This window comes from Trifolium pratense, linkage group LG4, assembly GCF_020283565.1.
Source record: "Trifolium pratense cultivar HEN17-A07 linkage group LG4, ARS_RC_1.1, whole genome shotgun sequence".
Classification (NCBI taxonomy): Eukaryota; Viridiplantae; Streptophyta; class Magnoliopsida; order Fabales; family Fabaceae; genus Trifolium; species Trifolium pratense.
Window position 1 is genome coordinate 13,207,163 of NC_060062.1, and position 27,175 is coordinate 13,234,337.

The following is a 27,175-nucleotide window of genomic DNA, read 5'->3' on the forward strand; positions in this document are numbered from 1 at the left end:
TATTCACTTCAATTTATTACTGCTAGCGTCTAATCATTCCTGTAGTACTCTCTTATTTAATTTGTCTTTATTCAACTAACTTACTTATTTTTAAATTCTCTCGCATAATAAATAAAGGCATAAGTGAAATTGAACATTTGAAAATTGGTCAAAGTTTCTTATAAAAAGAAACAAAATTTTTTCTCAAAGTATTTCTTATAAAAAGGATCGAAGGAAGTATATTTAAGCATTGATTGCCAAAGTTTTTTTTAGTTCAAATCATTTATTAGAGACACTTGGCAAAAATTTCCCATGAAATGAAAATTCTTTGATGAGGTAAATTTTGAATAACCTCTTCTGTCAACAACTTTTTATACAACCATACTTGTTAGATAACTCTAATGTCAGAAAATCAATATACAAAAGAAAAGCAAAGGACATAAATGCTATGAAAGACAAACACTTCTTATATTAGGCATCTTCTAGGGTACGACACCGACACATATAATTCCATTGAATTATATCATTTTTTCAAACTATTATCATTGACGTGTCAGTGGGCGTTGATGGAATATGCGTGTATTTGGTTCTGCGGCGGAGAGAATTGATTTTGGCAGAATTGATTCTGTAAAATTGATTCTGGCCAAAATTGATTTTAAGCTGAAGTGGTTTATGTTTGGATATATTCATGAAAAAGTGAGTTGAACAAAAAATTTGAGTGTAAAAATCAATTCTAGAATCAGAAGCTACGATTTCTAGCTTCAAGTAGAATCAATTCTGGAGGCAGAATCAATTCTACTTTTGAGAAACCAAACAAGTCAGAATCAATTCTACACGTCCAGAATCAATTCTGGATGCTCCAGAATTGAAACCAAACATACACTATGTAGTTGTGTTGTCGGAGTTTGTTTGAAATCTCACTTTGTTTAGATTCCCGGACTGTTGAGTGTATAAATATGTTAGGACAAACTCTGATGAGATCCAAGCATATTTAACAGGAGTGTCGGTACTTCAAAGCATAAATGTGAATCTGTGTTTCAGTTACATTTCCCATCCTAAAATTACTTGGTCCGTCACTGCCATCTGTGCCTAATAATGCTTTGTCTCAGGAAGTACATAAATGCTCATTATGATAGTTCACTTTGAGCACACTTTCCATAATGACCCTTACATCCATATTTGGTGTAGTAGTTCTTTTGGCCGCTATAGTTTGAGTTGCAAACAGTGAAAAAGTAGAGGAATATTGATGTCAAAATAATTCCATATAGTTTCCCCCAAAATACTGTAAATACCAAGCTTATGAAAACCAAACACATTGCATAGAACTCAAACTTCTTCTGCTTCTCTAGTAGTGTGCTTCCATGGTTAGCTTTTTTTCCTTCCACTTTGGTGCACATGTTTTTTGATGGTGATACCTTTGAGCTTGAAATAGATGAACTGTGTGTAGATAATGTTGATAAAGAGGGTTTTGTTTCTTTTTTATGTGTCGAATAATTATTCTTTGACCCGCGAAAACAATCAAGGCCGTAGCGATTTTTATGATGTGCTCTTCTATTCTGCAAGCCAAACATAATAATATTAGTTAACAATAAAATTGTGAGACTGTTTGAAAAAACATAGAAAAATAGCTTATGTAAACAATTTATAGCATATACTAAGACGATTTTATTTTTTATTTTTTTATAGAAATAACTTACTTAAATTTATGCTTATGCGCTTATCATGATAAAACTATCAAGGGCTCGTTTGGCCCAGCTTTTTTTAGAGCTTATGCAAATAGTTTTAAAAATGTTGTCTAAACTACAATTGCAACACAATGCAAGTTTAAGATATTAGCAAAATGAGAGAAATTTAACTTATTTTAGTGCAATCTTAAATGTTCGCAATGTAACTGCAACTGAGACAACTGAGACCGCAAAAGCAATTTAAAACCATTTAACTAAAGAACTTACCAATATGGTTTCCAACAACAAAACTTTGATCCAGCTCTTTGAAAACTTCGAAACAGGCTTAGTCGCTGAGCGATGAGCAGCAACTTTAGATTCAAGCATGTTATCTATATCAACGACAGGGCGAAAACAGCTAGATAATTTGTTCTTTGAGAAGCTCCTCATGATGTTGCTGGTTAAGTAACTCAAGAGAAAGAAGTTGTTCACAAAAAGAAAACAGAGTAACTCTGTTTTTGATATGTTTTTGTGTTTAGAAGTAATTATATTTGGTTTGATAGTTAGTAGTAGTTATTATATATTGTTGACATGACTCACTATTTATGTGAAGTGACAGCTCTCAATGGTTTTTCTTTTCTTTGTTTGTTTTTTACATCTTTTTTGTTAGTGAAAGAGTTCAAAGTTGGGGGAAGTAAAGATAGAAGGCCACTTAGGTGCTTCTTGTTAGAGACATGTTAAAGGATGTAACTTTAATATTTATTTTTTCTTTTTAGAAAGAGAGTTGTTTTCTTTGATTTGTATTTTCCATTACTATAAAGGAGATAGATAGATGGAGATTAACATTCTGTCCATTTTTTTAAGAAATGGATAAGTTTAGCTTTTTTAGGATTCAGTAATTGATGGATAGACTCACACTATAAGTTCGGAGACGTGAAGAATCCGAGTGGCAATAGATGAGTCTATTTAAAAGAGAGAAAAACATATAAAATTGAGTTTATTTTTATCTATTTTTATCAAAATATAAATGGGCCGGTATATATGATACCGTATATGTTTATTTTTATCTATTTTTTAGTACTTTATATCTTCTACAACTAACATTTTAAAAATTACAACTAAAGGTCAAAAAATAGTAGGAGTAAATTATATTCGACATCAAAATTTTGATGTCAAAATATCATTTTTCATCGTTTGTATATTCAAGATAGAATTGATGCCGTGAAAAGTAATGAACTTCTATATGTATGAAGGGAAATTGTAAACATGTATAAGAATAGAAAATATAGGATCCTGTTGGGAAATTTTACAGTCCGTTTTATAAGATTCCCTTAGAATTTTCAGTAGCATTAAGATTATTTTACCACAATTATTTCCCCTTATTACTTTTCTTAAAATAAAAATGCTTTTGGAAAGTTTTCTTAAAGTAAAATATTTGACAGTGGAATTCTTCAAACCCGCGTGTTTTTATGTTTCAACTCTCCTTCTATACGCGTTTATATTGCAGCATGTGTTCAATGAGGAACGAGTAGCTAGGAAGCACCGACATTCCTCAGATTAGGTGTGTCCGTGTCGGACATGTTGGTGTTCATGTCCGACATCGACACTTATGATTACACTAAATTATGTCATTTTTCCAAATTTTTATCGATGTCGACGTATCAGTGTCCGTGTCGTGTCCGGTGTTCGTGTCTATGTTCGTGCTTCATAGACGAATAGTATATATGCTACAAAAAAAATATTAAACTAGGCAAGAAGCTTTAACAAGAATTTAAAATAAAAAAATCATATCTATCGGTTTCACAAGCACTAATTTGATAGGAATCCTCTTTCTTAGCATAGGCTTTACTCATATAGTTGAGATTGGTAATCATAGCTTAATTATGGTCCTAAAGGTTTTGTTGTTCGTTCTCATGTGAATATGTGATATATGCCAATTAGGATTGAGAATAAGTCCGGCATGTTAAAAAATTAAAGGTCGGTGTTTGGTTTGTGACCTATCATAGGTTTACTTTTTAGTCTGAGTTTGATCTTTTGAAAGTTTGATATGATCTGTTAGTTTGTTTAAAAGTCTATTTTACATGAGCATATTTAAATATACCGATGAATTAGATTAAACTTCCTTTTGATATTTAACATGATATTTTAGAGAATATGACTATATATATGTATGACATCATATTTCAATCCGAGTTTATAATAATACGTTTATATATGTGAAAAATTAACATAGATTAATAATAAACTTAAACTACTGAAAATGTTAGTAGACCCTAAAAGACTTTTTAATAGCCTGCAACTGACTTGTTTTCCTAAATAGGCTTATAAAAAAACTTTGACATGCTCTATTTAAATAAATAGTTTATATTCTAGTCTAAATCTATGTAGCTCGTAAGCCCTTGTAGGTATTTGCAAGTGTTGAATGTGTTGTTGGAGATTGTTTGAAGTCACACATTGCTTAGGTTCCCGAGATGTGAAGTGTATAAATATGTGAGGGCAACCTCACCATTGAGCTAGCTTTTGGGGATGAGATCCAAGCATATTTAACATGGTATCAGAGCCGGGTTAAGGACTGCAATGTGAGCATTTGACCCAGGACCACGCTAGGCGTGAGGGTGAGTGTTGAATGTGTTGTTGTGTTGTTGGAGATTGTTTGAAGTCCCACATTGCTTAAGTTCCCGGAATGTGAAGTGTATAAATATGTGTGAGCAACCTCACCCATTAAGCTAGCTTTTGGGATGAGATCCAAGCATATTTAACATCAAGCAACACATGCTCATGAATTTCTTTTAGCTATCTCCTTTAATGGGATAGACCAACCTACATCATCGGTAGGTATCATACTAGCACCAAGTATCGCTCGATGATTCCATTATTTTCTATTGATGAAGTTTGTTATGTTTTATGTATAAGGTGTGCTTGGATAAATTGGGGAGTACGCAGTTCTTTGTAGGGAACTTCCAAGCTTCAAATATAAGCATGACTTTGTCAGAGTCAATTTGATGTATTTAGACGCGCGGAAGTATCTGTGAAGAAAGAAGCACATGTGGACTTATGTACTGACCCACATGAGGGGAACATGCATGCATGTGTTGATTTAATGTATGATGATTTTATTAAGGACTAAGATTTTATTGTGGAATAGGAAGCACTCAAATTTGAGAAAAGCGTGTTCTGACAATCAACATATTTTTATATCAATTACGTTTGGTATTTTTGGTTTCCAAACACCCGAGACTGTGAATCTTCTAAAAAGAGTTCAAAATATCATGCATAATATCTTGTCTTGTACGTCTATGAATGTAGTTTTCATATGATTGATTTTGCCATTAGAAAAGTGAACAACACAATTTGTTTATTGTTTATCTTCATTTATGTGTAGTTATCTTGAATATATATAATAAATTTGCAGGATAAAAAAAATTGTATCTCATGGAAAGGATAACAAAATCGAGAAAAAGTAATGGAGCGATATTTTATAGTTTAGAAGAAACACATAAAGATTTAGTCTTCCTAGTGCGAATATGTTTTCCTTTTTTGGCATAACCATTTCATAAAGCCATAATACTTCTAGTGGAGGCTCCAATACATCAATTATATTTATCCTAAATATTAGTGATACAAAACTCTTTTTTTTCTTACGCTTATAACATTTCATTCGTAATAATAATTTAGATATAGTTAAGAATATCAATGGTAATATAAAAAACTAATTAAAAATGTGCTATTTTTGCAATAGTATGAACTGCCTCATTTATTTATTTTCTAACAAACTCTAGCATAAAGTTTTTAAAATGAAAATTAACAAGAACTACCAAGAACACTCAATCAAATTCAGATATATATATATATATATATGTTGTTCCTATGCAAGGCATCAACAAGTCTCTTTCTTATACCTTATTGTTGAGAGAGTCAATTTGTAAAAAATAGTAAATAGTTATAATTAATATATTTTTAATTATATTTTGAAAATATTATAACAACATGGATTCAATTTATAAATAAAATTATCCAAATCCTCTAAAACTCTGAAAATTCCTTACCTAATATACGTTTCTCTAAACTAGGAAGTATTTGTAATTGGAAGAAAATATCAACTTCCTAAACTCTTCCCCACCTAAATCTTTTTATTTCTTCCTTTATCATTCCTTTTTGTCAAAATTCTCTCATGTCTTTGTAAATTCTAAACTATCTCAAAGAGACTTTCTTTTTTTGGCGTAAACCGAATATCCTCTATACACATTATAAAAGTCAATCTCTCGAGCCCTATTGTAAGGCCTAAATTGATAACAAACTCTTCGTAAAAAATTTAACACCGATACATGCCCAAATCAGATATCGAACCTAACATGAATTTGAAATTTGACATTTATTAAATTTTGAAAACATGATTCAAAGAAAAAAAATTATCCTTTCTAGTTAAGATACCGGTATCCTCTTTTTGAGATAGATTAAGAAATTGGTATCCTAAGTTTCATGTGCCTTTTAGAAAAATATTTTAACATATTTATCAATAATGTAAAATATCATTGTTTTCATGTGTTTATTTATTTTGTTATAATATAGTTTTCTTTTATTATTTGCTTTCATAAAGTCTCAATAATTTTTTAAGAAAATGCTGCTTTCAAATTAGCTTAAGTAGAAATGAAGACACTTGTCCTGCTTCACAACTTTGTGAGCAAAAAGACAAACTGCGTTTGAAGTGGAAAATAAAAATGTGCAACTACAAAAGTTCTTGTATAAAGTTTGTTCTGGGCCGAGCTTAGAGCTCGAGCATCAGAGGGTGTCGAACACATACACCATCCGAGCACGTCCTAACGGTCAGATACCCTTGCGTATTGTAACGGCCGTAAACCGGAATGATGAGCATTTACTGCACATCAAGGCCTCCAAGCCGTTTTCCGGCAGCCACTTGATGGCCATTAATGCCATCAAGGGCCTTAGCCCAGCGCTGGGGGCTATATATATGCATCTCCATTTCATTTGCAAGGTACGCATTTTTTATAGCTAAGAAAACCTCTAAAACACAAACTGACTTGATCGTCGGAGTGTCTGCAGGTACACAACCCCCCTCCGTTTCAACAGGGGTCTCAACGCTCTCAACCACCGCAAAACGCCGGCGAAGTCGCATCATTCTGATCATCACGATCAGTGGCGCCGTCTGTGGGAAAATAGTTTCCCTGTTTATTCAAACCAAAAACTAAAAACTTCCTCAAAACACCCCTTTCACGACCAATGGCTGGCGTTAACAACCACCAAATCCCGGAGCACGTGGCGGAGAACCAAGGATCACCGATGGACTACGCGACGTACCATCCGCTGGACGGACAATTCGCCTCCGTAACGGAAGACGGCCAGGGAGGGCAAGACGCGCATTACGAGCCCTACAACCCAGAAGAACCGCAGATCCCTGTGGCTACCCCGCCACAGGCGACTCCGGCAGTGGCTATCCCTCCGGGCGTTCCCATGCAAGAAATGATGGCTGCGCTGGTCAATGCAATCAACCGCCAGTCGGACTTACTGCTGCAGCAGAACCAGCGATTCGAGCAGCAGAATCAAAGACTCGAGCAACAAAGCCGTCGCATCGACGCAATTGCCGAGTCGTGGATCACGGCGCAAGCTCGCCCAGCTCGCCGTTCACCCACACCAGTGAGGAGCAGAACCTACTCCAGGTCTCGCTCACCACCTCGCCACAGAAGCGAAAGGAGGTTGAGCCCAAGGAGAAACGAGGCTATATCTCGAAACTCCACCCCACCGAGGAGACATTCCCCTAGAAGGGACAACCCTCCTCGCCGCCAAAGGAACCGATCCCCGGAAGAGAGGGACAGTCACCAAGGCCCTCTCTCACGAAGGATCCGAGAACTTCCCCTACCGGTCGGACTCGAGAAACCACCGGCAATGGATACCTACGATGGCTCGACAGACCCGGACGAGCACATCGAAAATCTTGAAGCTCTCCTCGAGTACAGAAATGTACGAGGCTCTATCAAGTGTAAGCTCTTTCCCACAACTCTGAGGAAAGGCGCTATGGCTTGGTACAAGAGCTTGGCACCAGGATCCATAGACTCTTGGTCGGACCTGTGCGCCCGTTTCCGGGCTCACTTCACTTCCTCGAGGCGTCACCCAAAAACCGAAGCAACCCTCGAGGCCATTATCCAAGGCGAGAACGAGCCTCTAAGGGCCTACCTCGAACGGTTCAACAAAGCAGCCGTAGAAGTGAAGGTCGAGGAGGGCATGAAGCTGTATCTTCTCGACAGGGGATTACATCCGGACAGCGACTTTGCTAAAGCTGTCGGTATCGAAGAGCCGAAAACACTGGATGCATTCTTCGAAAAGGCGAAGAATTACATTGCCTACGAGGAAAAACAGAGGGCCAAAGATCTAAGAAGGCCCAAAGGTCAAGAAAAAACCAGGAACCACGAAAAAGACGAAGCTGGAACCTCGCGAAGAGGTAACGAAAAGCAAAGGGAGGAAAGGATTAAAGATTCCAAACCTCCTCGGGGAAAATTCACAACATATACTCCACTGAATGCATCAAGAGATCGCATTTTCGCCGAAGTCTCCGCTGCGGACTTCAAAAAGGCTGGGATCCACTTCCCAAGACAGCAGCCCATGAAGGCAAATACTGATAGGACGAAATTCTGTCGCTATCATAAAAGCCATGGACACGTCACTGAGGACTGTGTCCACTTAAAAGATGCCATCGAGATTCTGATACAGAAGGGTTATGCCCGAAGATATGTTCAGAACGACGAACAAGCACAACAACAACAACAACAACAAAGGCGGGAGCCTCAAGAGGTCGCAATGGCCATTGATGTTCCCGAGCAGGAAAACAGAGGCATCGTCCCTCAGGCGCTTGCCATCTCAGCACCTGAAATTCCACTCCCATCCCCGGGGTCAGACGAGGGAGCGCTCCTGAGGCATTTCAACGCCCACCTGAACGGCTCATGGGAAAATTTCCCAAAAGCACTGGTGATAACAGGTGGAGGGCTAAACAAAATCACCCTCGGATCGGTAAAAAGAAAGTTCGAGGAGCTGGAAAACGTTTGCTCGGTGACTCCCATCACCGTCACCAAACCTGAGGGAGACTCCGATCCGCTGGCCTTCTACAAATCAGAAGTCCCTGGGGGCTCGCCAAACTATCAGATACCACTGTTGGTGAGGGCTCGCATGGCGAACTTCGACGTCCACCGCATCCTCGTTAATCAGGGAAGCTCGTGTGACGTAATGTACTCGGGACTATTCAAAACTTTACAGCTGACGGAGAAAAACTTGGTCCCTTACGTAGGACCCGACCTTCAGGGGTTCAATGGGTCGACTACCAAGCCTTGGGGATATGTGGATCTCATCGTCACCTTCGGCGAGGAAAAGGCTATGAAATCCGTAAGGACGCAATTCATGGTCGTCGACTGCCCCTCGCTGTACAACTGCATCATCGGCAGAACTACTTTAGCGGAGCTATTTGCTGTGTCGTCCACCGTTCACTTGAAGCTGAAATACTACACACTGGATGGCCAGGTCGCCACCATCAACGGCGACATAGCTGCTGCGAGGAGATGCTTCGAGGCCGCGGCGAAGAATCTAAGCACCGTGGCAACCCCCAAGAAAACTGAAAAGAAAAATACGGGGGTAAACACTATTGGAGGTTCCGTCGACATGGATGCTCGACTCACAAAAAAGGAGCATCAGGAAGAGAAGCAAAAGGACCTCACCGAGGCTGAAAAGAAAATCTACCGCCCAATTCCGGACGGAGATTTCGAGCTGGTACCTTTGGGCGAAGACCCCCTCAAAAGGATCAAGATTGGAACTGGGCTCCCCGACTTGGTCAAAAAGCAGCTGATCGCCTGCCTTAAAGACAATGCTGAACTGTTCGCCTGGAGCGCTGCAGAGATGCCTGGTATCGACCCTGAGGTCGCTTGTCACCAGTTGACTTTAGATCCTAGGGCTAGTGCCGTTGTTCAGCGGCGTAGGAAGCAGTCTCCCGAAAAAGCGGAGGCTGCTGAAAAAGCTGTAAAAGACCTCCTCGAGGCAAATTTCATTTCGGAAGCTAGGTATACCACCTGGCTATCCAATGTTGTACTTGTTAAGAAATCGAATGGAAAATGGCGCATGTGTGTTGATTATACCGATCTTAATAGGGCTTGCCCTAAAGACGCTTACCCTTTACCTAACATAGACAAATTAGTAGATAATTCATCAGGATTTAAATTACTATCGTTTATGGACGCGTACTCGGGTTATAATCAAATAAAAATGGCTGAAATCGATAAAAAGAAAACAGCGTTTATGACCGAATCCGGCAATTATTATTACAACGTAATGCCTTTCGGGCTTAAAAACGCAGGCGCCACATACCAAAGGATGATGAACAAAGTCTTCAATAATGAAATCGGCGACATGCTCGAAGTCTACATGGATGATATGATCGTCAAATCCGAAGAGGAAGTCGATCATACAGCCCATCTAAAAAGAGTATTCGACCAGGCGAGAAAGTATAACATGAGATTCAATCCTGAAAAATGCACGTTCGGCGTAAAAGCTGGGAAATTCCTCGGATTTTACTTAACCGAAAGAGGAATCGAAGCTAACCCCGATAAATGCAGAGCATTCTTTGAATTTCCCACGCCGGACTCAAAGAAATCAATACAATCACTAAATGGGATGCTCACAGCCTTATCTCGCTTTGTCGCAAAATCCGCTCAACACGCGCTACCTTTATTCAAATTACTTAGAAAAGAATCCGCATTCGAATGGACAAAGGAATGCGAGGACGCGCTACAACACTTAAAACGAGCATTATCCGAACCCCCAGTCCTGACGCGGCCCAACGAAGGGGAAACCCTATACCTTTACCTCGCCGTAGCATCGGAAGCCATCAGCGCCGTTCTCATAAGAGAAACCGAGCAGAAGAAGGGCAAAACCACCAGAGAAAGCTTGAACCGGAAAGGCAAAATGATGGAGAAAGTAAGTGAGAAACTGTAAAGTTTCAAACGAAAAAACCTCCCTCCTATATATAGGCCAACGCGACCGTACAGGAAAGCCCGCGCCGCTCCCATCTGAACCACAGGATCGATCCAACGGTCCGGATCAATCACGATCAAGTGGCTCAGATTTAATCTCAGGATAAACGAAAAGGCGCGAAAATCCAACGGTTCAAGACGACCTCGAGATTCAAATCTCAACTATAGCCACTCAAGTGCTATGTGAATAGTCTTTACACGTGGCGAAAGGAAACGAAGCGACTCGTCCTTTCAAGTCACATCCGTCTGCTCGCGCAAATCTCGCGAAATCCAAGACACCACATCCCGAGAAAATCGCAACCAAAAAAGGTAATGCAAGATCCTCGGAACCCATTCCCCTTATTTCTTTGCTAAAAATACGGGGAAGGACGCAGCAACCGAATAAGAACACCGCGCTCCTCGACAAATTCATAAAGTCGAAAACATGCTCGAAAAAGAAGTCCGATTTTCGACCAAAAAGTCCGCTCGGAATCATTCGGAAAATCCGCGACATTATTAAATTAAGAGCACACATAAAGCATGAGTGCAAATAAATTATGCTCGGAAAAATCAAAAGAGAATTATTTTATTAATGATAGTCCATTACAAAGGGAAGAGGATTACAAAGAGAACCGAGCACCTAATCCTCGTGCTCGGAACCTGAACTAATCGCGGAATCCGAATCAGTCCACAGCACCTCCTCTGGCCATATCTTAGCCTCTTTCCCAACCTGGGACCCTCCTTCACCAAAGGCAGGGCCAGGAGGATAGAGGTGGGGAGATTGACGAGCCCTCAGGAACTCCTCGATTGCCCCAGCAAAATCCGCCGATTCGTCGGAACTTGAGGCATCAGAAGTATCCGAGGAAGGGAACATCACCTTAGCTTCTTTCCCCTTTTGAGAACGAGCCGGTGCAGGCTTAGGAACTTCTGCTCTCTTTTTCCCTCTTCGAGACTCAGAGCCATCAGCAACAACCTTCTTGGAATCCCTATTATCCATCACTAGCCTTCAAACTCAGGATATGGGAAGCCAAAGGATAAGCAAGTATTTATAGCAAAACTTGCCACCCAAAGGACCAGTCACCACACCTGACATCCCATAAATGCGAGAGGCGGCTGCAGAAACCTAGGGTTGACCACTTGGAATAAACGATTTTCCCTTTCCAAAGCTTGACTTTGACCACAGGGACACGGCGAAAATTCAGCTGCCCAACTCGGATCTGGTACGTTCGGTAAATCAAGATGAATTGATAAAACTCCAAGTCATTACCCTCGCCTACGAGCATAACGACTTGGGGGGCTCCTGTTCTGGGCCGAGCTTAGAGCTCGAGCATCAGAGGGTGTCGAACACATACACCATCCGAGCACGTCCTAACGGTCAGATACCCTTGCGTATTGTAACGGCCGTAAACCGGAATGATGAGCATTTACTGCACATCAAGGCCTCCAAGCCGTTTTCCGGCAGCCACTTGATGGCCATTAATGCCATCAAGGGCCTTAGCCCAGCGCTGGGGGCTATATATATGCATCTCCATTTCATTTGCAAGGTACGCATTTTTTATAGCTAAGAAAACCTCTAAAACACAAACTGACTTGAGCGTCGGAGTGTCTGCAGGTACACAACCCCCCTCCGTTTCAACAGGGGTCTCAACGCTCTCAACCACCGCAAAACGCCGGCGAAGTCGCATCATTCTGATCATCACGATCAAAGTTCAATTGAGATATTTAAAGACAAATTGGAAGCAATTATATAGCAGCAACAACCACCCCTTTTTTTTTGTAAAAAAAAAACAAAACCACCCAATTTTATTATAGATTTTTGTATCACTTTTTTGTAAAATTGAATTGGATTTTGGTTTGTTTTAGGAAATGGAATCAAAACAAACAAAACGGATTGGATTGGACTCTCTCCTATACAATAATTAATGCATTAACCATTTAACGGAATTAAGAATGAATTAGTTCATATGGTAAAGGTTTTTGTTTCCTTAAGTATGTGGTTAGGAGTTCGATTTTTGACTCATGCGTTCGATGAAAATTCGGTTGGGAGCAGAGAACTCACCTCGTGTGTGTGATAGGAATTAAGTATAGTTTAATAGTTTATTTTAAATAAATAATTTATTTTATGTTATTTACTCTTTTAGCTCTGATGGTTGTATTTAAAGGCAACGAGTAGGGATGACAATTTGACCCATACCCAGAGGGTACCCGCAAAAATTACCCACAACGGGTAGGGTAAAAACCCGCATTTTGGGTACGGGCACGGGTATGGGTAATTACCCGCAAAAATGAACGGGTATGGGTGCGGGTACGGGTACCTTAGTACCCACCCCGCCCCATACCCGCATAATATATATTTATTTATTTTATTTATATTATTATATTATAATATATGTAAATCAATTTAAAACAATACAACTCTACTAAACTATTACATATTTTTAATAAAAATGTTTATTTATAACATAATATAAAAATAATGTGAATATTTAACATAAATATGAACTTTAACATAAGGTTAGTAATAATTTTATTTATAATTTTCATTAGTCAATATTAAAATCTTTGAAATGTTTTTAATTCTATTAAAATTATATGATATTTTATAATTGATCAATTTATTTTTAGTAAAAATGCGGGTAACGGGTACGGGTATGGGGACCTAGGTACCCATAGGGTATAGGGACGGGGGCAAAGGTTGTTACCCACGCGGGTATGGGGATGGGTACGGGTATTTTTTCAATCTGCGGGTATGGGGATGGGTACTATAGTACCCTACCCATACCCTACCCATTGTCATCCCTAGCAACGAGCCTCATTTGGAACAATCAATCAATATTCAACAAATTATCTTTTTCATCTAAAAACTCTCTCATTCAGTATTATGCTTGGCATAATCTCTCTTTGGTACCGGATTCAATTCTACATCATTGGAATCCCTACTTTGAGAACTTGATTCTACCGGTTTGTCCCTAGATCTATTTTATTTATTTAAAATAAACTATTAAACTATACTTAATTCCTATCACAGTGTGTCCCACAGGTTCCCTGACGAAGATTAGTCGTCCCAATATCATGGTAATAAAAAAAATGAATAAATATAAATAAATAAAAAGAGAATAATAATTTTACCCTAATTTATTCATTTTAACAATTTGTGCTTAATTGGTAGTAATTAATATCATATTATATATGCAGTGGTCAAGAGTTTGAACCCGAACATTTCATTTATTCACGTTAAAAATCCATTTGACGGCCAGGATAAGAAACAAAATACAATAATTGTATTTATATACGATAATTGTATCTTAAACCCATTTGGTGGAAAGGTCTTTAATATCATTCTACTAGATATCTTTTCTATTATAAGCTAGTTACTAGTTATTTCTAACCCACACATAGGTGGACAAATATCAAACCTTTTGTGTAGTTTATAATGACAAAACGAGCCAACAACGAGTTTCACTTTATTCAAATCTTAAACTACTAATTTGACATTGGTTATTGAATTCTTATATTAAATTCTGGCCAAGATATCTCTAACATTTTTGCCCTAATTTCTTAGTGAGAACTCTTGGAACCAAGGTGAAATTAATGTTTACCGTATCTCCACAAACAGAAGGAGCGGGTGCCGCAAACATATCGAGTGAGGATGGAGAAAGTGTGTTTCGTGAATCTCCCTTCTTGTCAAGATTTAAAATCCAAAACGAACAATTTCACTCAACAAAAATGGTTTTCGATGAGAATCAAAATTATCTTGCACTTAATTAAGATCAAAATTTAGACTAACAATCAAAACTGCGTAATTGGCGTTGGTTAGTCACCAACGCTAATTCATAATAGGCTAGCTACTAGAAAATAGCGCACAAACCATTGCCAAACTATTATTTAAGCTAAATCACGAATTTGTTGTAGTAATTTCTCATTCAGAAGTTAGGTATAAAGAGATTTCTTCTAAATTTAATAAAAGTACAACTTTCCATAAAAGCTTACTACTTTTTTAGATTTATCAAACAATGTCTTTTGAGGTATTAAAATGTGCTTAATGCATGGTTCTAAATTCATATTCACCGAGGTAACTTAACCCATCAAATTTGAACCATAAAGTCCCTAGTTCTCTCTATCTCCTTTATGCTAATGGAAAATAAAAATCATTGAAAAAGCCTCTCCTTTTTCTCCAAATCTCTCTTTCTAAAAAGAAAAAATATATAACTCACATCCATGAACTTGTCTCTCACAAGAAGCACCAAAGTGGCCTTCTCTCTTTACTTCCCCCAACTTTGAATTCTTTCACTAACAAAAAAAGAATAAAAAACAAAGGAAAGTTAAATCATTGAGCTATCACTTCACATAAATAGTGAGTCATGTCAACAATATATAATAACTGCCAACTATCAAACCAAAGGTCATAACTTCTAAGTTGTAACAACAAAACATATCAAAAACAGAGTTACTCTGTTTTCTCTTTGTGAACAACTTCTTTCTTTTGAGTTACTCATCCAACAAACATCATGAAGAGCTTTCCAAAGAACAAATTCTTTCATTGTTTTCGCCCGGTTGTTGATATTGATGCCATGCTTGAATCCAAAGTTGCTGCTCATTGCTCAGAGAGCTGGTTCATGCAGCACCCTAAAAAACGTACAGTTTCAAAGTTGATCAAAGCTGTCATATTGGAAACCATATTGGTAAGTCTTTTACATAACTTATTTTGAGTTGAACCCGTTAAAGGGCGCCTTTTATTGTAGTTGTGATCCTGTTGTAGAGACCTCTGTAACTATTACTATATTGCAACTGCAATTAAAGTTGTAGACCGCAATTTAAATTTTTTAAATGTGATCTATACAAAAATTAGAGACTAATTTAATTTTTAATATTTGGCTTGCAGAATAGAAGAGCTCGACATCAAAATCATTACGGCCTTGATTGTTTTGGTGGGTCGAAGAATAATTGTTCGACACATAAAAAAGAATTGAAAGCCTCTCAATCATCTTTTTCAAGTTTATCTACACAAAGTTCATCTATTTCAAGCCCAAAAGTATCACAATCGAAGAACATGTCTACCAAAGGAAAACATGAGAAAGAAAGCAGCAGTGGAAGCACACTACTAGAGAAGCAGAAGAAATTTGAGTTGTATGCAACATGTTTGGTTCTCATAAGCTTAATATTTACTGTGTTTTGGGGGAAAATATTTGGAATAATTTTGACATCAATGTGCCTCTACTTTTTTTCTCTTTGTTGGAACTCAAACTATAGCTGCCAGAAGAAGAAGTTGCAAAATTGTCCAAGATGTAATAATAAACAACTTAGAGATCAATATATTATATGAAATTAGAACACACTTACTTGATAATCATAATCACAAAGCAACGTTACCGGAATTGCACCAATATCGAAAACATCGATATACTAGACAAGGTCTTCCTCTGCCTATCACTTGCTCCGGTCTTTGAGGTCTTTGATGGGGAAGACAACAAATGAGCTTATTGTGTTTGTACGTGACGGCAAAGGGGACCTAGCCAATCTTATATAAGATCACAACCCTAGTACCACCCATCATGGACTCTAGAGTTGGGCCTACACTTTGTTTCTACACAAATCAGAATTAGTGTTCAAGCCCATTATTACTGATCACAATTATCGGACTTAAGCATCATCAAATGGATCACAACAACATCAACCCGTTTTTATTAAAACCAAAACTCACAATTGATTGCAGCCCACATAATATTGGAAAATATTCTAACATTCTCCCACTTGGGCAAAATCAATTGTATATTTTTAATTTGAGAAAACATTTTGAAAACGACTCTCGGGTTGATAACATATTTTAATGTGGCCACAATGATCCCAAGATGCAACATCTAATTAAGACTCCATCCAACAAAAGTTAAATGATATCGAATCATAGCGGTAATTATATCATTATCGACACAACACCTTCCATGGTTACAAATACCACCAAACTCCGTCGACTAGTCATTTGTGTAGAGTGTAGCGAGAAAATGATATGTTTGTGATCTCAACCATACTATCATTTTCTTCGTCAGTCCTCAATTTCTCTCAAATGCCTTAAAGCCAGAGCAATTCTATGGTCCATAAGATACCACAAGTCCAAGCTCCAAAACAATGTTGACTACCGCGGTATAATGATCTAATCAACATCGAGCTCCAATATTTTAGACATAATTTCTCTCAAATGCCTCAAAGCCAGAGAAATTACATGGTTCTTAAGATACCATAATGCCTCAGCTCCAAAATAGTGTTAATCACCGGCTAAGTGATCCCGACAACACTGAGCTATAATATTTATTTATATAATGCCTCAGCTCCAAAATAGTGTTGATCACCGGCTAAGTGATCCCGACAACACCGAGCTATAATATTTATTTATATAATGCCTCAGCTCCAAAATAGTGTTGATCACCGGCATAGTGATCCCAACAACACTGAGCTATAATATTTATTTATATAATGCCTCAGCTCCAAAATAGTGTTGATCACCGGCTAAGTGATCCCGACAACACCGAGCTTATTTATTTATGTATTTCAAATAATTTCAAATTTATAAAAGGAGTTAATATAAAATTCAAACTCCCACTAATCAAGCATATCAAAAGAATATAAGTTATCTTCCACTAATCAAGTGGTATATTAAAACTCCCACTTATCCAAACGTTCCTTCACAATTTTTAAAGAATTTCTTATAATTTAAGATATTCAACATTTCAATGGACATAACAATTATCTGTGGAGAAATTCATTAGTATTATCATAATGAGGCCAATATAATAGTGCAATCACCTTTGGGCAGAATGTACAAACTAAGGTCAAATCCTCAGTCAAAACCTCAGATAAGTTAATCAATGAGTATACATTGAACTTTGAAATTTGTCACCTTTAGGCAGATAAATTCCTCCGATCAATACATCCTCCAATAACTTCATCTAAAATTAATTTTTAATCGTAACATATAATAATCACCTTTGGGCAGAAAATTACATGTTATAATTAAAACCATTCCTCAAAGTACAAAGAAAATTTCATCAATCAATATAAGCGGTCCCACTTTGGTGGTAACGGCCTATCAATGCATAAAATCTCTTGCATAGGAATCAATAATTATAAACATATTCCTCAAACTACAAAGAAAAGTTTCATCAAATCAATAATATAAGCAGTTCCACTTTGGTGTTAACGGCCTATATTAATGCATGAAATCTCTTGCATAGGAATCAATAATTATAAACATATTCCTCAAACTACAAAGAAAAGTTTCATCAAATCAATAATATAAGCAGTTCCACTTTGGTGTTAACGGCCTATATTAATGCATGAAATCTCTTGCATAGGAATCATTATCTTTCGTCAGAACACGACTCAGTAAAAATATGCATTATTTAAATGCATCTAAACTGATCATTCATTATTTTAATTCGCATTCTCAACATATTTCCTTTAATGCGGAAAATTAGTATTTTAGGGGAGAGATCATTACTATTAAACAGTCAACTCATAAGAGATCATTACTGTGAAACAATCAACTCAATATAATAAATACATAATTTACGCAGCGGAAAAATAAGAGACTTCAATTTTAAATCAATTGAGGATATATATAAAACAAATAGTCCCGAACTATTATAAATACCATAAGACAATATTTCCCCGATTTAAGTCTCAACAAATATTTATAAATAGTTGACATGTAAAACTCTCCCACTTGATAGAGAATTATAGTTGAATTACCAATTCAAAAGTGTTAAAATATTTAAACAAATATTCAACTATTTTCTCTATCACACAATGGACATGTCAAACAATGTCACACTAAATTTATATTTTTCCAAAATTGAACTCTCAAAATATTAAACTTGAAATACTCCCACTCAATAGAGTAAAATTTTAAAAATTGGAGTATATAACGTGAAATCAATTAATCATTATATAAAGAGTTTCTAATTTAGAATATTTTGGAAAAACAATAAAACTTTAGTATATAATTGCACATTTATTATTTCAAAAGGAGTAGACGATATTGAAAACAAATTTCTCCTTATATGCAATTGTATAATAAGTCACAACATGAAAAATAATTGCACAACTAACCTTCAAGAGTGTGACTTACATCCTTGCAAATAGAGTCAATGAGCTTTGATGACTTTACAACAGCGCCATCTCAAACAACCATAGATCAACGGCAAAACGTTATATCATAATAAAATGACTCTAATAATAAACAATGTAAGGATAATTGTTTTCAATTGCCATTTGCTCAAAAGAATAATTTTAATAATACTTACAAATTAGCACGCTAATAACAAGGCAATATATAGAATTTATACGATAACTATAAATTCACATAAATAATATTTGGTGTCATAATTAGCAAAATTGAGCCTAAAATAACACATATGATGCTAAAGGGATTTTCTTAAATAACATGTTAGGCTCAAATTTCATATGATTCTCATATTAATCACCAAATATATATAAATATTTCATAAACTAATCTCATTCCTGAAACCAAGAATATATTATTAAAACAACTAAGTATTCTTGTACGGAATAATGTATAGAAATGTTGTGGCAATATGTAAAATCACAATTTTATTCTAAAAATAAATAATATCCTTAATGACACAAATATACTAAGTTGGATATATCAAAGTTTCACAGTAAAGGGAAGAAATCTTCACCATAATTTTTGTACACAAAACTTTGAGAATGTAATAATTAAATCCAATTTATTTTCAAGTAAATATAAAATATTTCTTTTTTTTTTTTTTTGAAACGGCAATATAAAATATTTCTAGTTGTGCAATCATGTAATGATCACAAGCTAACCACAACGGAAGTATTCATGTGCTGAAATTTTCAATCAATTAAGTCAATAAAAGCACCAGAAGAATACTTTCTTTACATTTATAAAGATGGAGTTAGAAAACAAACCTACAGAGATGGAGGAAAACCGAACAAACTAACCCATCAATTGGATCGAAATCAAATCAAGTAAAACAATTTCTTTCCTCTCCAATTTATAAAGGGAACTCAATCCAAATTGAGAAATTTGACATAGAAAGTTTCTGGTTCTTTGCCAAACCAAACCAACTAATTCAGTGTAGTGCACAAAGTATTTGCCATCGAACAAGAATTTCTGACATTGTGTACTCTTCTGTATAACAAATACTAAACCAAAATATACACATATATGATCCATAAACAGAGAAAAGAAATTTACCTCAGGATCCAAAGGATAGTCCTTATATATTAATGGTCACATAAAATTTGATCAAAGAATAAGAATAAATGTGATCAAATGCAAAATAAAAATAAATGACAAAATCATGATGCCTTGTATTATAAGTAGATAAATTATGATGCCTTATATTATAATTATAAGTAGATCAGTAGATAAATAGTCCCTTGAACTCGTGATGCCGAATAGTGAGGATAGGTTGTCAATCAGAGAACACAAAATCATGGCATCACACAAAACATAACAAAGTACAAAAATAAGCTTTGATTTAGTCGTTATCAAACCAATCGAAACCAATTACTACATAAAAATCCGATTGGATTAACATAGAAATTGAAAACAATAGATATGAAATTCACATCAATATAGATATGTTTCCAACAATTCGAATTGATTTGGTCTCAACTGGCAAAAACTTGATTAATGATAAAGTGTACATAATGGCACTGCAACGTATGCACAAGAGGATAAAACAAATGAACCATGTCAAGGTTTTAATATATGAAAAACCAAAGGTCTTAAAACGTAAGTGTGGCGGCGCATCACATATATTAACCGAATAACAACTAACCGTGAAGCATACACTCACAGGACCAAACCAATTATATATATTATGTAATCGGGGAGATAATCATAAACACCGAAAACATATATTGATACCTCGAATTGAAAATAAAAATTTCTCAAAGATCAATCGTGGCTATGATTCACATATGAAAATTAGGGTTCTAATCATATAATATTAAGCTCTGATACCACATGTAATAATAAACAACTTAGAGATCAATATATTATATGAAATTAGAACACACTTACTTGATAATCATAATCACAAAGCAACGTTACCGGAATTGCACCAATATCGAAAACATCGATATACTAGACAAGGTCTTCCTCTGCCTATCACTTGCTCCGGTCTTTGAGGTCTTTGATGGGGAAGACAACAAATGAGCTTATTGTGTTTGTACGTGACGGCAAAGGGGACCTAGCCAATCTTATATAAGATCACAACCCTAGTACCACCCATCATGGACTCTAGAGTTGGGCCTACACTTTGTTTCTACACAAATCAGAATTAGTGTTCAAGCCCATTATTACTGATCACAATTATCGGACTTAAGCATCATCAAATGGATCACAACAACATCAACCCGTTTTTATTAAAACCAAAACTCACAATTGATTGCAGCCCACATAATATTGGAAAATATTCTAACACAAGATACAGTAAAGGGTCATTATGGAATGTGTGCTCAAAGTGAAGTACCATAATGAGCATTAATTTTTTACGTGTGAATTCTCTGTACATCCTGAGACGAGGCTTTATTAGGCACAGATGGCATGGCAGTGAAGGAGACAAATCAGATTCATATTTAGGTCCTTTAGCTTTTCTTTTGTACTGCTTTCTAACATTAGAATAGATTAATCTAACTAGGATTGTAGAAAAAGTTGTTGACAGATGGTTAATGAAAATTGACTTCATCAAAGAATTTTCATTTCATGGAAAATAATGCAGCTTGTGCCAAATCTGGCCTAGTGCAGACCATAACTACATTAAACAATCAATAAAACTGGCATAAGGAACCTTTGACATATACTCAATTTCTACATATGATTTTGGACACTGATCCAATGTAAACTTAAAGTGATTCGCCAATGGAGTAGTCACAGCCTTCGAAATACTCACCCCTGTCCTTGTGAATTTTCTATCAGTATCACTGAAACTCTCTGACTGCTCCATATAAATTTGCTCATCTAGATTGCCATGAAGAAATGTTGTCTTCATATTCATTTGTTCTAAATGCATCTCTCAGCTGGCTACCAAGGCTAACATTGTCCTGATAGAAGTATGTCTGACGACTAGAGAGAAAATCTCATTATAATCAACCCCTTTCTGTTGTGAGTACCCCTTTGCTACAAGACGAGCCTTGAACTTTTCCCCTTCTTTTTGTTACTGCTAGTTTTCGCTTATACACCCACTTGCAACCGATAGCCCTCTTTGCCCTTAAGAAGCTATACAAGATCGCAGGATGTTTACAACATGTCTACCGATCGTCTTTGAATACTTGAATACTTTGACAAAATAAATTACACATTTTAAAACATCAATATATTATTAAACAATAAAACATTAGAAGGGATGCTTTAAAAACTAAATTAAGAAGGACACATGAGTTATTAATAATATAGATTTTTCTTTTGCTGAAAAATTTAAAGGAGGTAAACCAAAAAAAAAAATTAAAGGGGGTAAACCAAAAAAAAAAAAATTAAAGGAGGTTAACAAACTTGTAAATTAGAATGTCCACTTCCAAATAGAGGGGGTTTGAAACCCCCGCAAACTGGAAAGCACTAAAAGAATTCTGGGTCGTCCATTTAGGGGGTTTGAAACCCCCCTACACAGGCTATTTAGCGGGGGTTTGGTTTGTAACCGCCGCCTGATTTTGCCCTTTCAGTTAGAGACATTTTCATTATTTCTGCAACACCATTTGTTGCGGTGTCTTGCGAACTGAAAAATGTCTCCGATGAATTCCATGTTCTTCACAAAATTTCTGGAATTTTGAGTCAGTGTACTCTGTCCCATTATCTGGCCGCAAATACTTTATTTTTCTGCCCGTTTGATTCTCCACATCTGCCTTATACAATTTGAACTTTGAAAAGACTTCAGCCTTCTCTAGTTGGCCCCCGACACGTTACAATGAACATAGTCATTGACCCCCTGTGTTTTGTGCTTCACGAGTTTGAACCGAACACGACACTGTTTTCCAAAAACACGATATTTATAGAATTCGATTCGCTCCGCTAGTTCAGCTTCTCTGCCCTCGACTTCTTCATGATGCATATGAAACGTACTCAACAAAAATTAATTAGAGATGTGCATATTTTTGCAATAGTATGACCTGCCTCATCAATTTCTTTTCTCACAAACTCTAGCATAAAATTTCTAAAAACACTACCGAGAACAGAACCAAATTCAGACATATCTATGTTGTAATTAACTATGCAAGAAATAAAAAACTCTCTTAAACTTTCTTCTACCTTGTTTTTGAGAGAGTCATTTTATAAAAAAATAATAAATAAATGCTTATAATTAATATATTTTTAATTATATTTTGAGAATATGATAGAGAGTTGAGGCTCTATCAAACTACAACTAAGCTAAACCAATGGAGAAAAGGTTGGAATGGTGGTGGGATCCGGATAATAGAGATGATTAGGGTTTGAATAAGCCATGGGAGGTGTTGGTGTTCAAGAATGAAAGCACCAATTGATAGAGAGTTGAGGCTCTATCAAACTACAACTAAGCTAAACCTAGAAAAGCAATAAAGAAAACAAGTAAAATAAACATAAAATAAAGACTTCATTTTTCATTCATTCTTTTAAAATGCATAAGGCACTACATATATATAATACTCCTAATGGGCCTAAGGCATAAAACTCATTTAAACAACCCAATAACATAAAAGTCCTCATAACAATAAAAATACTAAATCTTACTTATACCTAAATAATTGTTAATAAACTATTATCTAATAATTATTTAATTAACTAGATATAATCTTCTATCAGAATATTATAACAATTTAAATTCAACTTATAAATAAAATTATCTAATTTCTCTAAACTAGGAATATTTTGTATTAGGAAGAAATATCAACTTCCCAAACTCTTCCCCACCTAAATCTTTTCATTTCATCCTTTCTCAATTCCTTTTTGTAAAAATTCTCTCCTATCCTTTTAGTATCTTAATCATTAACAAACTCAAATTTGACATTTATTAAATTTCGAAAACATGATTCAAAGAAAAAATAATCCTTTCTAGTTAAGATACCGGTATCTTCTTTTTGGGATAGATTAAGATATTTGTATCCAAAGTTACATGTGCCTTATTATCAAAAAAAAAAAAAGTTACATGTGCCTTTTAGAAAAATATTTTAACATATTTATCAATAATGTAAAATATCATTTACCAAAAAAAAAATGTATAATATCATTGTTTACACGTGTTTATTTTATATCGTTTATAATATACTTTTCTTATAATTTGCTTTCATAAAGTCTGAATAATTTTTGAAGAAAAGGTTGCTTTCAATTAGCTTAAGTAGAAATGAAGACACTTGTCTTGCTTCACAACTTTGTGAACAAAAAGACAAACTGTATTTGCAGTGGAAGTGCAACTACAAAAGTTGTGGGCGGAATCTTGTATAAAGTTCCATTGAGATTGAAGGGAAAATGGAAGCAATTATAGGAGCAACTTTAACCCAATTTTATTATAGATTTTTGTATCACTTTTTTTGTAAAATTGAAATGCATTTTGGTTTGTTTTAGGAAATGGATTCAAAACAAACAAAATGGATTGGATTGAACTCTCTCCCACACAATAATTGATGCATTAACCATTTAAGCAAATTAAGAAAAGATAATAAATAAATAAATAGATAATTAAATAACAAATAAAAAGAGAATAGAAAGAGAATGATAATTTTACCCTAATTTATTCAATTTAACTATTTGTGTATTTTTATTTGAATAAGATAGACGGTCGTGTAAATTTATCTTAATTGTTGTAATATCATATTATATATGCAGTAGTCGAGGTTTAAACTTAAACATTTTATTTATTCACGTTAAAAATCTATTTGCCTTGTGGCCTGGATAAGAGACAAGATATGATAATTGTATCATATCATATCTCAATCCAGTATTTGCTTATTGTGGAGTCCGGCGAAACATCAGGTGAAATGCTTCAGGTCCACAAGAGAGGAAGACATCACTTCTCCATACAAAATCTTAAGGCATTAGGTGAATAGATCACCTCTCTTATAAATCTAACATTCTTCTTATTCATAATCGATGTGAGACTTAACCACTCACACTTGAAATCCAATTTGTCTCGATCTATACAATGTAGTACAAATCTTTTTTAGAATGTTGTTCATTAGTGTTGCACCTCGTATTTCAAAGTTCTTTCTAACCTCCGTATCAAACCTTTTCTATAGTTTAACGTGACAAAAATAGTCAACGATGAGTTTCACTTTATTCAAATCTTAAACAACTAATTTGACATTGGTTACTGAATTCTTTTACTAAATTCTGGCCAAGATATCTCTAACATTTCTGCCCTAATTTTTTAGTGACAACTCTTAGAACGAAGATGACATGAATGCTTACTGTATCTCCACAAACAGAAGGAGAGGGAGCCCCGAACATATCGAGTGAGGATGGAGAAAATGTGTTTAGTGAATCTCCTTTCGTGTCAAGATTTAAAATCCAAAGCACCGAACAAAAATGGTTTTCGATGAGAACCAAAATTATCTTGTGCTTGAGATCAAAATTTAAACTAAAAATCAAAATTGCGTAATTAGCGTTGGTTATTCAGCAACGCTAATTCATACTAGGCTAGCTACTAGAAAATAGCGCACAAACCATTCCCAAACTATTATTTAAGGTTTTTTCTAAACTATCCCTTCATAATTTGGAAGTATTTACCCATCATCAAATGAGAATAAGTCATATGCATGTGAAATAAAATTTGGTTACAAGTTAGTTGTGGATAACACATGCAAATTTACTTATATGACTTATTCTCATTGTTGATAAGCAAATACCCCTAAATTATGAAGCGGTATAATAGACATCACCTTTTTTTTAAGCTAAATTCACTAATTTGTTGTTGTTTTCTCATTCAGAAGTTTGGTGTATAAAGGGTTTTCTTCTTTAGAGATATTAAATCTTGCTTAATTATGCATGGTTTTAAATTCATATTCACCAAGATAACTTAACCCATCAGGCATCAAACTTTATGGTAATGGAAATAAATATCAATTAAAAAGCCTCTCCTTTTTCTCTAAATCTCTCTTTCTAAAAAGAAATACTAATATATAAAACTCACATCCTTGAACCTGTCTCTCTTACAGAGCACCTAAGTGGCCTTCTATCTTTACTTCCCCTAACAAAAAAAGAAGTAAAAAACAAACAAAAAAAAGAGAAACCACTGAGCTGTCACTTCACATAAATAGTGAGTCATGTATGTCAACAATATATAATAACTACCAACTATCAAACCAAAGATCATTACTTCTAAACACTAAAACATAGTATCAAAAACAGAGTTACTTACTCTGTTTTCATTTTGTGAACAACTTCTTTCTCTTGAGTTACTCATCTAGCAACATCATGAAGAGCTTTTCAAAGAACAAATTCTTTCATTGCTTTCGACCGATTGTTGATATAGATGCCATGCTTGAATCCAAAGTTGCTGCTCAATGCTCAGAGAGCTGGTTCATGCAGCACCCTAAGAAACGAACCGTTTCAAAGTTGATCAAAGCTGTGATATTAGAAACCATATTGGTAAGTCTTTTACATAATTTTTTTTGAGTTGAACCCATTAATGCGCGCCTTTTATTGCAGTTGTGATCGCGTTGTAGAGACCTCTTTGACTATTTACTATATTGAAACTGCAGTTATAGTTGTAGACCGCAATTTAAAATTTTTAAATGTGATCTATACAAAAATTAGAGACTAATTTTATTTTTAATATTTGGCTTGCAGAATAAAAGAGCTCGACATCAAAATCGTTACAGCCTTGATTGTTTCGGTGGATCAAAGAAAAATTGTTCCACACATAAAAAAGAATCTAAAGCCTCTCAATCATCTTTGTCAACATTATCAACACAAAGTTCCTCGTTTTCAAGCCCAAAAGTATCACAATTGAAGAACATGTCAACCAAAGGAAAACAGGAGAAAGAAAGCAGCAGTGGAAGAACACTACTACTAGAGAAGCAAAAGAAGTTTGAATTCTATGCAACATGTTTGGTTCTAATAAGTTTAGTATTTACTGTGTTTTGGGGGAAAATATTTGGAATAATTTTGACATCAATGTGCCTCTACTTTTTTTCTCTTTGTTGGAACTCAAACTATAGCTGCCAGAAGAAGCTGCTAAATTGTCCAAGATACAGTAAAGGGTCATTATGGAATGTGTGCTCCCTGAGACAAGGCTTTATTAGGCACAGATGGCAGTGAAGGAGACAAAACAGATTCATATTTAGGTCCTTTAGCTTTTCTTTTGAACTGCTTTCTGACATTAGATTAATCTAACTAGGATTGTAGAAAAAGTTGTTGACAGAAGGTTAATGAAAATTTACTTCATCAAAGAATTTTCATTTCATGGAAAATAAAACCAGTGTCTAATAAATGGTTTTTGAGCTAAAAAAATGTTTTCATGAAAAGTAAATTTTGGATGGGAAGTTCAGTGCTCCTTTCTGGTCAGAAGAAAA

The 27,175-nt window shown here is 35.5% G+C and overlaps 3 protein-coding genes across 3 annotated transcripts; 2 read left to right on the forward strand and 1 right to left on the reverse strand.

Moving 5' to 3' along the window:
- Positions 1 to 692: 692 nt before the first annotated feature.
- On the reverse strand, positions 693 to 2,190 carry LOC123923591. The gene is made up of 2 exons (XM_045976282.1): positions 1,932 to 2,190; positions 693 to 1,535 (listed from the first exon to the last, which is right to left on the reverse strand). The coding sequence occupies exons 1-2, from the start codon at positions 2,091 to 2,093 to the stop codon at positions 1,107 to 1,109; spliced, it is 591 nt and encodes a 196-aa protein (XP_045832238.1). The 5' UTR covers positions 2,094 to 2,190; the 3' UTR covers positions 693 to 1,106.
- A 12,342-nt stretch (positions 2,191 to 14,532) lies between these two features.
- LOC123922137 lies at positions 14,533 to 15,971 on the forward strand. The gene is made up of 2 exons (XM_045974882.1): positions 14,533 to 15,330; positions 15,531 to 15,971. Exons 1-2 carry the CDS (start codon positions 15,157 to 15,159, stop codon positions 15,969 to 15,971), a joined length of 615 nt encoding a protein of 204 aa, XP_045830838.1. The 5' UTR covers positions 14,533 to 15,156.
- A 9,901-nt stretch (positions 15,972 to 25,872) lies between these two features.
- LOC123920665 lies at positions 25,873 to 27,052 on the forward strand. Its single transcript, XM_045972958.1, has 2 exons — positions 25,873 to 26,249; positions 26,451 to 27,052. The coding sequence occupies exons 1-2, from the start codon at positions 26,076 to 26,078 to the stop codon at positions 26,919 to 26,921; spliced, it is 645 nt and encodes a 214-aa protein (XP_045828914.1). The 5' UTR covers positions 25,873 to 26,075; the 3' UTR covers positions 26,922 to 27,052.
- The last annotated feature ends 123 nt before the right edge of the window (positions 27,053 to 27,175 follow it).

Excerpts from the sequence above, each read along its gene's own strand:
- LOC123923591 (XM_045976282.1), bottom strand. The coding sequence starts at position 2,093 with ATGAGGAGCTTCTCAAAGAACAAATTATCTAGCTGTTTTCGCCCTGTC. Across the intron at positions 1,536-1,931 it reads TGTTGTTGGAAACCATATTG|AATAGAAGAGCACATCATAA; the intron begins GTAAGTTCTTTA and ends TTTGGCTTGCAG.
- LOC123922137 (XM_045974882.1), top strand. The coding sequence starts at position 15,157 with ATGAAGAGCTTTCCAAAGAACAAATTCTTTCATTGTTTTCGCCCGGTT. Across the intron at positions 15,331-15,530 it reads TCATATTGGAAACCATATTG|AATAGAAGAGCTCGACATCA; the intron begins GTAAGTCTTTTA and ends TTTGGCTTGCAG.
- LOC123920665 (XM_045972958.1), top strand. The coding sequence starts at position 26,076 with ATGAAGAGCTTTTCAAAGAACAAATTCTTTCATTGCTTTCGACCGATT. Across the intron at positions 26,250-26,450 it reads TGATATTAGAAACCATATTG|AATAAAAGAGCTCGACATCA; the intron begins GTAAGTCTTTTA and ends TTTGGCTTGCAG.